The sequence below is a fragment of the Prionailurus bengalensis genome, chromosome A2 (assembly GCF_016509475.1).
Source record: "Prionailurus bengalensis isolate Pbe53 chromosome A2, Fcat_Pben_1.1_paternal_pri, whole genome shotgun sequence".
NCBI lineage: Eukaryota > Metazoa > Chordata > Mammalia > Carnivora > Felidae > Prionailurus > Prionailurus bengalensis.
Window position 1 is genome coordinate 153,570,055 of NC_057348.1, and position 13,275 is coordinate 153,583,329.

The following is a 13,275-nucleotide window of genomic DNA, read 5'->3' on the forward strand; positions in this document are numbered from 1 at the left end:
CTACAGATGAACATTTCTTTCTGGTTACTTTTAATGCTTCTAACTCATTTGTTAATATTTGGAAATTTTGACTCTCATTAAATTTAAGGATGTATTTGCCTCTGGTTGAAGCAGTACTAATACTTTTATTTCTTTTCCCATTTTCTTTGAATCAGAAGAAGCCCATTCACACAGAAGACCCATTTAATGACGAGCAGCAAGAGAGGCAAGAAGTGGAAATGTTGGCTAAGAAGTTTGAAATGAAATATGTGAGTATAATATACTCTTCACTAGGTCAGTTTACCCTGTTGGCCTTTTTTCCTCCTGTGACTGGTTGGGAGGGCTTATAATACCCACTGCAAACCTTATTTTGCTCTTATAAATTGCACTTCTTATAGAGTCCAGGTACCTTGCTTAACTTATATTTTCTCCCATCCTTATAATAACACCACATACTAAGTAATACTGAGTGCGTTTTACACATGAAGAAACTGAGGCTCTGAGCTCAAGATCACACAGTGGCAGGAACTAAGCTACGTATCCATGTGTGTCTAGCTCTGATCCTTTGTCTTTCCACTGCCATTGAGAAGACCACTTTAATTCCCTTGGTGTAGTATGTCTCAAGTTTTCATGCCTCTTTAGACTTTAAGAGAATGAATGTGTGTACTTCTAGGCCCTGGGGATCAGAATCAGTCAGAAGCAGCATGAAATTTCTTTGAAAGTCTCTTGTTTACCTTAAACATTCATGTACATTTTAAATTCTGTGCCATGAATAGATTGGTATTGGTTTTAATGTAAAAATAAATTCTAATGACCTGATTGTGAAGTTGCTTAACATTTTCCTCAAGTTTTCTAGTAACTGGGTTTGTAGGAAAGCCCTCTCCCCTCCTCACTCCTGATGTTTATCCTATGACTTGACTTCATGGCACTTTGCTAAAACATAACCCATGAAAAGCAAGACCCCTTTCGGGTTCCCCTGTAAGCACTGAAAATTGTCTCACAGAGATAGGAGGTCAGGTGGTGCTAGCCCTGTCATTCTTGTTATCCAGATTCAACTAGGATCTTGGTTGACACTAGTTGGCTCCTTGTGCTAATGAAGAATGTATTTGGGGTGAGGGAAAAGTATGAGAATGCTTTGGGATGTGGATCAGGTTGTAGGCCGTACTTTGCCACCTACAAATTGTCCTCTGGTGAGATTATTTAACCTTTGTGGGCCACAGTTTTCTTTTTTTGAAGACTCTTTGAAGCTCCTTCTGGCTTTATATTCTGTAATTATATAATAATTTGGGGATGGACTGGTGGGCGTTTTGATGGAAAGAATAGCAAAAGTTGTTATGTAAACTGTAGTGTTTAATTAAAATACGGTGTTCTCATTATATATTCTGATGTACTATGGCTTGATTTTTATTTTTAAGTAATCTCTGTACCCAAAGTGGGACTTGAATTCATGACCCTGAGATCAAGAGTCCCATAGTTTACTGACTGAGCCAGCCAGGTGCCCCAACGATTTTTTTTTTTTTTTTTTCTGTGAGAGAGAGTGCTAGCACAGGAGAGGGGCATAGGGGGAGAGAGAGACAGAGAGAGAGAATGGGAGAATGAATGAATCCTAAGCAGGCTCCCTGCTGGGCTTGATCCCACCTTCCTGGGATCATGACCTGAACCAAAATCAGGAGTCAGATGCTCTACTGATGAGCCACCCAGGCACCCCCTATGGCTTTTGTATGCAAGTTGATACATTGGTTAAATTTAATGTTTTAACCAGACAATATATTTACATGGTTCAGAACTCAAAAAGTATAGAGTGAAAAATCTTTCATTCTTTTGTTCACCCATATAATCTCACCTCCCAGAGGCACATAATGTTTTGGAGGGTCCTTCTGTTCTTTGTTTTTTTCATTTACTCTAACTTGGAGATTTTTTCATATCAATACAAAGAGAACTTTCTTCTCTCTCTCTCTCTCTCTCTCCCTCCCTCCCTCCCTCCCTCCCTCCCTCTCTCCCTCTCTCTCTCTCTCTCTCTCTCCCTCCCTCTCTCCCTCTCTCTTTCTCCCTCTCCCTCTCTTTTAGGGTTGCGTGGTATTCCATTGTATGGACATATCACAGTTTATTTAACCAGTCCCCAAATGATTTAAATTGTTTCCAAAAATTTGCTGTTGTAAATAGTGCTACAGTAAATTACTTAGTCGTGTGATATTTCACAGAGTTGCAAGTTTATCTGTTGGGCAGATTCCTAGAAGTGGAATTTTTAGGTCGAAAGATATATGCATTTATTTATTTAGTTTGGGTATATATTAACCAAATTACCGGTTTCTAAGTTACCAGTTTCCATTCCTCTACTACTACATTGGAGTGCCTACTTTTTCCATAGGTTATAGAACTAAGAATTAGAATTGCCCTTTGCAAATGGAAGAATTCCTAGCATATGATCCTATAAGTATTGTGACTCAGTGTATGATGTACTGCTTCAGAGTTAGCATTAAATCTTATTGGGGAGCCCTTGGATAGTACTTGCCATGGAAAAACCAATATTCTGAAGAAGGTGGTTAATGTGTAAAATCGAGTTCCAAATAACTGGGTTATATCCAGGCACTGTAATTATGCAGGGATAAAATATTACTCTTGTTATAATTCAAATTAATGGGCTATATTTCTTCTCTAGATTTTTATTGTGGCTACTTTCTTATTTCCTTTCTTTAAAATTTTTTTTTTCTTTTTTAGTTTATTTATTTATTTTGAGAGAGAGAGAGCACAAGCAGGGGAGGGGCAGAGAGAGGGAGAGACAGAATCCCAAGCAGGATCTACACCATCAGCACAGAGCCCAGTGCGGGGCTCGAACCCGCAAACTGCGAGATCATGACCTGCGCTGAGATCAAGAGTTGGATGCTTAACCAACTGCACCACCTAGGCACCCCTCGTATTTCCTTTCTAAGTAGAGATTTATTTTTTTAAAAAAAAATTTTTTTTTTCAACGTTTATTTATTTTTGGGACAGAGAGAGACAGAGCATGAACGGGGGAGGGGCAGAGAGAGAGGGAGACACAGAATCAGAAACAGGCTCCAGGCTCCGAGCCATCAGCCCAGAGCCTGACGCGGGGCTTGAACTCACGGACCGCGAGATTGTGACCTGGCCGAAGTCGGACGCTTAACCGACTGCGCCACCCAGGCGCCCCCTAAGTAGAGATTTAAAATGTCCTATCCTATGAGGCCTTTGTGTGCCATGAGTATTACAGGTATTAAATATGTATGTTTTAACAAATTATTTGGATCCTTTTAATTAAGAAAATCATCAGGTTGAAAGTGATGGGAGAAGATACTTTATCCACCTCTAGGCCCCGGGCTGTCACAAAAGATCACTTCTAAACAGCAAAGATTTGGGGCACCTGGGAGGTTCAGTCGATTAAGCGTCTGATTTTGGCTCAGGTCATTATCTCACGGCTGTGGGTTTGAGCCCTGAGTTGGACTCTGTGCTGACAGCTCAGAGCCTGGAGCCTGCTTTGGATTCCATGTCTCCCTCTTTCTCTGCCCCTGCCCTGCTCATGTTCTGTCTCTCTCAAAAATAAGATAAACATTAACAAAAAATTTAAAAAAAAAACCAGCAAAGATTTTTTTGGTGTTGAGAGGTAGCAAATTGGGATGTCTGTATGTATATTTATATTTATGCATATGTTATATGTATATTTATATTTCAAGTAAAAAGCCTTAAATAGTATATGTAAAATATTGCAAAATGTTAACCCACCAAGGTTACATTTCCTTTTTTTTTTTTAATTTCCTTAAAAAACTTTTTTGGTGATAAAACGAGGACTTAATTTGGAGGTTTATAAAACTTGAAACTAGCTACCTTCTTTTTTTTTTTTAATTTTTTTTTTTTTAACGTTTTATTTATTTTTGAGACAGAGAGAGACAGAGCATGAACGGGGGAGGGGCAGAGAGAGAGGGAGACACAGAATCGGAAGCAGGCTCCAGGCTCTGAGCCATCAGCCCAGAGCCTGACGCGGGGCTCGAACTCACGGACCGCGAGATCGTGACCTGGCTGAAGTCGGACGCTTAACCGACTGCGCCACCCAGGCGCCCCGAAACTAGCTACCTTCTAACTTTTGTTTCCTTCATATAATTTAGATGTCCTTGTCATTATTTCTGAAAATCACTTAAGGTTACTTCTAGCTCTCTGCTTTTTAGAATGAGAGATGCACTTTTTTTGTTAAATTTTGTGTATAAATGATAAAGTACTTGAGGATTTACGTTGGACATACAAAGGGGCATGATAGTTGCTTTCTCTTGGAGAAACTTTCAGAATAATTGGGAAGACAAGACATAGACACACAAATCGAGTACCAAGCCGTGCCTGTGGAAGTGAATGACTCTGGGGGTCTGAAAGTGAGTAGAAAGGCCAGTTCCACTCTTGAAACTGGAAGGAATTTTGGAGACCTTGGTGCAGAGTCATTGAATGGATTCTTCCAGTCTCCTGTCAAACCACATTTGTCTGTAATCCCTGGAATGACTTTTCTGCCCCTCATAGGATATCGAGTGGATAAGAAGCGGAAGGAGCACAGGATTGTGAGTTAACACAGCTGGATTCTCATCCTATCTTTACCATGTTAACTAGCTGACCTTAGTGAAGCCTCTTGGCGTTTTTATGCTTTGGTATCTGTCAGGGGAAAACAAGATCTGTCTAGCCAACTTTATATGTATAGCACAGGGGTTTTGTCAGCGTCAGATGAAAAAATAGATTTTTAATGTTGGAAATATTTAAAGTGCTATCTAAATAGGAAATACTATTTAAACATGTCACTCTCGTGGAGAACTGCTCCGTCTTATTGCACATGTCATAAATTCTTTTTGATATAAACGTGTATGGGATTTTTAACCTCTAGTATTTGACTGCCCCACTGATTTTGATCTTTTAGCTCAGGCATTCTCTTCCAATTGGCCTTTATCTTTGGTCATTCTCCAAACGGTCAATCACCATTTACAGACAGTTAGTTATTACAGTCTTCGTAAAGACCACAACAAAGTATTTGGAACCCTTTAAGAAAATCATTGGGCCAAAGCGACCTGGGAGGAGGTACGTTGTACGGTGCTAGGCTCTCACAAAAGGTCACTCTTAATCACTGAAGATCTTTATTGACTGTAGTTTACTGTCCAATAGTTCCTTTAGTATCCTGTAGCAAATTCAGATGCCCACTGATCCACCAGCGAAGCAGGCCACGTGAACAGTAAAGGTGGGGGGTTGTCTGAAATAGGGGACAGCTCCTGTCAGCTGCAGCCCTTCTTACTTTGCGGGGACTTGGGCTTAGGGTTGTCACATCTTTACATTTCTCAAAAGAAGGCTGAAGTCTGGATTTTCCTCTAATATTTCTTAAATATTGGCTTCTAGTTAAAACACCTACTAGACTAAACAATACATCTGTGGGCCATATCCAGCTGTCAGGCCCTAGTTGGAGACTTGGTATACTTGCTTCACTCTTTCTTTTTTTCTAATTTGTTTAACTTATCAGTCCATGTACTTTCACATTTGCCCCTTGTCTTCTGTGAGCTGGGTGGTTGGTGGTACAGGTGGGAGGGCCTGCCATTTCCGTTGTGGAGGAGAATGCATTTGTAGGAAGTTTCAGAGAACGGAGCAAGTTAAACTCAGTTGGGGGTTTCCATGATACGGGGGAATAATAAGATGCCTTGAGTGGTGGCTGGGTCTGTAAGCAACGTTAGTGACAAATTGGTGTGGTGGAGGGCTGAGGCAAGTTTATGGGCTTCTTGTGGTCTGGAGTACGTGTGTGTGGCGGTTCCTTGTGCTGGAAAGGAGCTGTGTGAAGTGGAGCTGGCTGCCACTTGAGGGAAAAGGACGGAGAAGGTGGAGTTCAGGATGTGTCCTTTGTCTTGCAGCAGTTGCTTGGGGGAAGGGATGGAGACAATTTTAGTAGTTGAAAAGCAGTAATAGAAATTATAGGACTTATAAAATTGTAGACCTAGTACCCTGTATCAAATGGTTTGTTTTTTCCCTCTATTCTGTCCTGTTTTTAATTGCCTGTGTCCTGTTACCTTTTAGGTAATGTAACAATGAATGTTCAGCATTAATTGCTACATGTTTTCTTGGGAAAAAAGGAATGTAACTGTTCAGTGCTTAATTTTACTTAGAGCATACTAAATTGGTTGTTGTATATAAATCTTATTAAATAGCTAAGTCCAACCTTTGATACTTCTCCATAGGTTCCAAATTTTTCTTGTTGGTTACTATAGGAAGAAAGCAGGATACAATTGAAAGAGGTTTGTGTTCCTTTCCTCATTCTCAATTTTAAGGCTCCAAATGTTTAGGCTAAATGTCCTAGTTTCCTGAATATCCTGAATTTCCAACTCAGTTTTTAGATGGTTTCTAGATTGTGTATGCTTTTTCTGAGGCTGTATACACTCTACATCAGTGAATGAGGTTCGCTTTGATGGGTATAGACTTGTTCTCTGAGCCTTCGAGGGCATAGGAAAACCTGTGGTGGTTGGAAGATTTCTTTTAGTGGTTTTTCTCAGTTACCCTAGCCATCTTGAAAGATCATGGTATCCTAGAATTGGATATAAATTCAATAATCTAAATGGAAGTGCTTAGTATAATATCTGGTGCCTTGCAGGGGCTCAGCTGCTCAGCTCTTTGAATCTGAATGACTCTCTGAATAGGAACACATGTATTCAGCCAAACATTTATTAGCATTTCTGAAGTCACATTATGACTTTAAAATTCACTTACTTTACCATATAGATTTTGAATGCCACATTTGATATTTAACTCTATGTGATTTTGGACTCTCGGAGCCCTGATAGCTTCATATTTATTTTAAAAGAGAGGATAAGGGTAGATTTGATGGTAGGAAAGTAGTTTTCAGCAATCTTATTATTTTTTTTTTTAATTTTTTTTTCAACGTTTATTTATTTTTGGGACAGAGAGAGACAGAGCATGAACGGGGGAGGGGCAGAGAGAGAGGGAGACACAGAATCGGAAACAGGCTCCAGGCTCTGAGCCATCAGCCCAGAGCCCGACGCGGGGCTCGAACTCACGGACCGCGAGATCGTGACCTGGCTGAAGTCGGACGCTTAACCGACTGCGCCACCCAGGCGCCCCTCAGCAATCTTATAAATAAAGCAATTGAAAAATAAAATCAGTTGATCAAATGGAGTTAATACAGTTTTTAATAAAAAAGTATATTTATAAAGTCTTGATTTTCTTTTTGTATACAAGCTTTTTAAAATTGACTTTGCCCTGATATGTTTTAAAGAATGGGAACATCTTTTTTTTCTAAATTTTATTTTAATTCCAGTATAGTTAACTTACAGTATTATATTAGTTTTAGGTATACAATATAGTGATTCAACAGTTACATGTATTCCTCAGCACTCATCGTGGTAAGTGTACTCTTTTTTTTTTTTTTTTTTAAGTTTATTTATTTTGAGAGAGAACGTGAGCAGGTGAGGGGCAGAGAGGGAGAATCCCAAGCAGGCTCTGCATGTGGTCTGTGGGCAGAGCCCGATGTGGGGCTTGATCCCATGACCCTGGGATCATGACTTGAGCCAAAATCAAGAGTCAAACGCTCAACTGACTGAGCCACCCAGGCACCCCATGATAAGTGTACTCTTAATCCCCTTCATCTATTTCACACATCCCCCTACCTATCTCCCCTTTGGTAACCATCTATTTGTTCTCTGTTGTTAAGAGGCTTGTTTGTTGGTTTGCCTCTTTTTTCCTTTGTTCATTTGTTTTGTTTCTTAAATTCGACATCTGAGTGAAATCATGTCTTTCTCTTACTTCCCTTAGCGTTATACTCTCTAGTTCCATCCATGTTGTCCCAGCTGGCAAGATTTAATTTTTTATGGATGAGTAATATTCCATTGCGTATGTATATATATATATATATACACCATATCTTCTTTATCCATGTATGTATCAGTGGACACTTAGGTTATTTCCATAACTTGGTTATTATAAATAATGCTGCAAGAAGAGAATGGCAATATTTGGAATAACTGTATAATTTCCAATGAGTGACTTCTTCTCAGTAAATACTACTCAATTGAGTGAAAAGGAAATATGCTTTTACATTTAAAATAATTATGGATTTCTTAAAAAGTGTCCTCAGGGGCCGCTGGGTGGCGCAGTCGGTTAAGCGTCCGACTTCAGCCAGGTCACGATCTCGCGGCCCGTGAGTTCGAGCCCCGCGTCGGGCTCTGGGCTGATGGCTCAGAGCCTGGAGCCTGTTTCTGATTCTGTGTCTCCCTCTCTCTCTGCCCCTCCCCCGTTCATACTCTGTCTCTCTCTGTCCCAAAAATAAATAAACGTTGAAAAAAAAAATTAAAAAAAAAAGGTGTCCTCAAATATGAGACGGACACAAGTGGATGTTAGAAAACATTTATGCACTCTTTCTGGGAGGTTTAAGAATTTTATCAGTGACTCATATTATTTGATAATCATCGACACTTTATGAGGGGTTACAGCTTCCTTGGGAACTTCCTTGGCTGTTTTTCCTCTGTTTTCGCCTTCTGTTAGGTCTGGTCCCTAAAGATCAACATGGTAGGGTTGGGTAAAGCAGTTTGGATAAATCTGCTGTACTACCACAAAATAAATTCTTTTTATGAAGCACAAGTACCAGAAATTTAGGTTCTATAGACCAACAATAGTATGGTACTACATATATAATAAAAACATAAAATAACAACCTTTTTTTTTTTTTAATTTTTTTTTTTTCAACGTTTATTTATTTTTGGGACAGAGAGAGACAGAGCATGAACGGGGGAGGGGCAGAGAGAGAGGGAGACACAGAATCGGAAACAGGCTCCAGGCTCTGAGCCATCAGCCCAGAGCCTGACGCGGGGCTCGAACTCACGGACCGCGAGATCGTGACCTGGCTGAAGTCGGACACTTAACCGACTGCGCCACCCAGGTGCCCCAACAACCTTTTAAAACAAACTGAGGTTGGGAGATTCTTAAATATAGGGCAAGAAAGAATTCTTAAAAAAATTTTTTTTATTTTTCATTTTTTAAAATTTACATCCAAATTAGTTGGCATCTGGTGCAACAATGATTTCAGGAGTAGATTCCTTAATGCCCCTTACCCATTTAGCCCATCCCCCCTCCCACAACCCCTCCAGTAACTCTCAGTTTGTTCTCCATATCTATGAGTCTCTTCTGTTTTGTCCCCCTCCCTGTTTTTATACTATTTTTGTTTCCCTTCTCTTATGTTCATCTGTTTTGTCTCTTAAAGTCCTCATATGAGTGAAATCATATGATTTTTGTCTTTCTCTGACTAATTTCACTTAGCATAATACCCTCCAGTTCCATCCACGTAGTTGCAAAGGGCATGATTTCATTCTTTTGATTGCCGAGTAATACTCCATTGTATATATAAACCACATCTTCTTTATCCATTCATCCATCGATGGACATTTGGGCTCTTTCCATACTTTGGCTATTGTTGATAGTGCTGCTATAAACATGAGGGTGCACGTGTCCCTTCGAAATAGCACGCTTGTATCCCGTGGATAAATGCCTAGTAGTGCAATTGCTGGGTCGGAGGGTAGTTCTATTTTTAGTTTTTTTGGGAACTTCCATACTGTTTTCCAGAGTGGCTGCACCAGCTTACATTCCCACCAACAATGCAAAAGAGATCCTCTTTCTCTACATCCTCGCCAACATGTCATTGCCTTAGTTGTTAATGTTAGCCATTCTGACAGGTGTGAGGTGGTGTCTCATTGGGGTTCTGATTTGTATTTCCCTCATGATGAGTGATGTTGAGCATTTTTTCATGTGTCGGTTGGCCATCTGGATGTCTTCCTTGGAGAAGTGTCTATTCATGTCTTTTGCCCATTTCTTCCCTGGATTATTTGTTTTTTGGATGTTGAGTTTGTTAAGTTCTTTATAGATGTTGGATACTAACGCTTTATCTGATATGTCATTTGCAAGTATCTTCTGCCATTCTGTCGGTTGCCTTTTAGTTTTGCTGATTGTTTCCTTCACTGTGCAGAAGCTTTGTATTTTGATGAGATCCCAGTAGTTCATTTTTGCTTTTGTTTCCCTTGCCTCTGGAGACATGTTGAGGGGCAAGGAAGAATTCTTAAATAATAGTTTTCTTTATTGGAGTTACCAATTGTAATTACTTGTCATGACATGCCTTTTCAGTTCCTTGACCTCTTTGAGCTAAACAAATTCTCTTTAACTTCCTGAAACCATTAGGAACAATTAAGAATGAGCAGTTTTAGGGTATTTGGAAGGAAGGCCCAATATCCTAAGTGCCGATTCAAGAAATCTGTGTACGTTATATCTGTGCTGTTAAGTCAGCTCTTGGGTGTCTTTCCACTGACTTACATTTCTACTCTTTTCTATTGGTGGCTTAAGGAAATCAGTGGAAGTGGAGAATGATAAGGTTGTGACCAGGCTGGGACAAATAGAGAAGCTTGGTGATCAGGAGTTACATTCTTCTCAGTTATAAGATTGCACCTGGGTGGCTCAGTTGGTTAAGTGTCTGGCTCTTGATTTCAGCTCAGTTTCTCACAGCTCAGTGATCTCAGTTTGTAAGTTTGAGCCCCACATCAGATTCTGCTGGCGGTACAAACTTGCTTGGGATTCTCTCTTTCTGTCTCTCTCGCTCTCGCTCTCTCTTTCCCTCTCCCCCACCCCATTTTCCTCCCCCTTCCTCCCTCTCTGCCCCTCACTCAGTGGTGTATTCTCTCTCCCCTTCTCTCTCAAAATAAATACATAAATAAATCAACATTAAAAAAAGACTGCAGTCTTAGCATTCACTGTCATGCTTCCTCTGTCTTCCATAGGTGATCAATGAATGTTGCTTATTAGTTAGGTTTCTTATTACCTGGAGTTAATTGGCAGGGAGGTGACCGGGGTGGGATCCTGTACTAAGAACATTTTGTTTGTTTGTTTTCCAGCTTAGTGTTATAGTGTAAACAGACAGCATTGGCTTGAAATACTGATTATCAGGTTAAACAGGTACTAATGATTCAGTAAGTCATTTTCTTCTGAGTCATAGTAAACTAGTGATCTAGGGGAATAGATTCAAAGGGGATTCTTCATTTTAGATGTAGCAAAACTCAAGATTATTTTTTTTAATTTGGAAAATAAGTTTTGTATTTTTATAGGATGCATTTATTGTGTAAACTGTGTAACATTAACAACGGCTAAGGTCTGGAAAATTTATCAAATAAGACTTTGATTCTACTGCAGGGAGGATCCTTTCTAAGGCTGCTGGAAAAGAGACCAGTTCAAAACAGGCCTATTCAGGAAGACCCTATAATATAATCCTTTGCCAATGTATCTTGATTTCCTTAGAATTAGGTGAAATTCTAATATTTGTGAATTGTCTAGTATTTGGTTCCAGTTTATACCATTTGCGTATCACTGGACTTGAGCGTAACTGGGGAGCCAGAGAACTAGAGGGTGGAGAATGGAAAAGAGGAGGTGAGGCAGAGGGCAAGCCAAGAGAGAATTGTTTCCAGGAAGACTAGGAGATGAGGAAAAGGGAATTGAGGCCAGAAAACTGTACTCTGGTGGCCTCTGTGATGAAGGAAGGAGCTGGGATGTGCCTGACTGTAAATGCTTTGGCAGAAGGCCATTGATAGGTAGAGGAGAGACTATTAAAATCCTGGCTATCGGGGAGGGATTTGAGAACGAGCTACTTGGGCACAGCGGCGTCAAATACAGGTTCTCCAAAGCTCTTTCCCCGAAGTGGGACTAGGAAGCAGAACCATGTAAGGAGTGAAAACCCAAATGGTATTGAACATTTGGTGGGCCAGATGAAGAAATTCTTGAATAGGTAGTACATGCACTTGACAAAAACTCAAAAGATATGAAGGGAATATGATGTAAAGTAAATCTCCCTCCTACTCCTAACTCCTAGCTAACCAGCCCCCCCGCCAAGAGATAATCACTGTTTGAGTTTCTTGTTTTAGAGATGTGTTTATGTAAGCATTTACATATTTCAAAAGATTTTGTTCAGTGTAAAAGAATACATAAATACAGATAAAAAAGGGAAGAAAGTAAAAATCACTTAATCATCTATAATCCTACTACCAAGCATAACCACTGTTAGTAGTTGGATGTGTAGCCCTTTCAGGGCTTTTATAAATGCTTGTCTGCTTACAAATGTACTCTCTTGCACTTAAGAAAATTATTTTTAATCATCTAAGTAGCATATGAATACATTCCTGTTATTACAAACAAATTCACAGTGTTACAGCTCTTTGAGAATTCATCCAGCAGGTTTTCTAGTTCCTACCAAAGGGGGAAAAATTCAAACAATACATATTAAGTGAAAATCTTCTTTCATGACTGCCTCCAATTGTATCCCCTCTCCATTGTAGCAAACATGGTTATCTGCTTGTTGTGATTCTTTGAGCTTTTTACATATATTTATGGACATATATTGTTGTGTTTTTCATAAATGAGATCCTACTGTTTGTATGAGAATTAAAAAAGATCTTATTTTTAAAAAAAGCAAGAAAACAAGATCTTGTTATTTTAATGTCATCTCCACAATTACCAGTTTAGGCTGAACACTTCCTTTTTTAATTTTTTTTTTTAACGTTTATTTATTTTTGAGACAGAGAGAGACAGAGCATGAATGGGGGAGGGTCAGAGAGAGGGAGACACAGAATCTGAAACAGACTCCAGGCTCTGAGCGGTCAGCACAGAGCCCAACGCGGGGCTTGAGCTCACGGACCGTGAGATTGTGACCTGAGCCGAAGTCGGCAGCTTAACCGACTGAGCCACCCAGGCGCCCCTAGGCTGAACACTTTCAAATGCTTAGTGAATACTGTCTTTTCTATGACTAGCCTGAACTATACATAGCATTTGGTAAACTACTTTTATTGCCTTCCGTACTATTAAATATTCCTCTACCACATGGTTTTAAAATGGCTCTTAGTGGGGCATCTGGATGGCTCAGTTAAGTGTCCAACTTCGGCTCAGGTCACTATCTTATAGTTTGTGGGTTTGAGCCCCGCGTCGGGCTCTGTGCTGACAGCTCAGAGCCTGGAACCTGCTTCAGATTCTGTGTCTCCCTGTCTCTCTGCCCCTCCCCTGCTCCTGCTCTCTCTCTCTCAAAAATAAATAAACATTAAAAAAAAATTTTAAATGACCATTAGCATTGAATGGATGTGTCACAGTATATGTAATTTATACCTTTATTATTGTTATGATGCTATGATTGATAGGATGCTTGGTGAAGAACTTATACCTGTACATCCTTTGTACAAGTTATAGCAGTTATGTCTTCCTGTGGTAACTCCTGATCAGCTTGATTAGACTAAAATGTTC

General features: G+C 39.9%; 1 protein-coding gene and 1 pseudogene across 3 annotated transcripts in view; both read left to right on the forward strand.

Annotated features, from left to right (window-relative positions):
* The window catches only part of UBN2 (ubinuclein 2), a 79,696-nt gene that overhangs the window by 6,269 nt on the left and 60,152 nt on the right, over nucleotides 1-13,275 (forward strand). For 2 of the 3 annotated variants that reach the window (XM_043589686.1, XM_043589688.1), the window contains exon 2: nucleotides 156-248. In XM_043589686.1, coding sequence (XP_043445621.1) covers nucleotides 156-248 — 93 coding nt within the window. The remainder of the gene's footprint in view (nucleotides 1-155; nucleotides 249-13,275) is intronic. The other variant, XM_043589687.1, reaches the window with a different exon arrangement.
* LOC122488835 lies at nucleotides 12,186-12,254 on the forward strand (annotated as a pseudogene).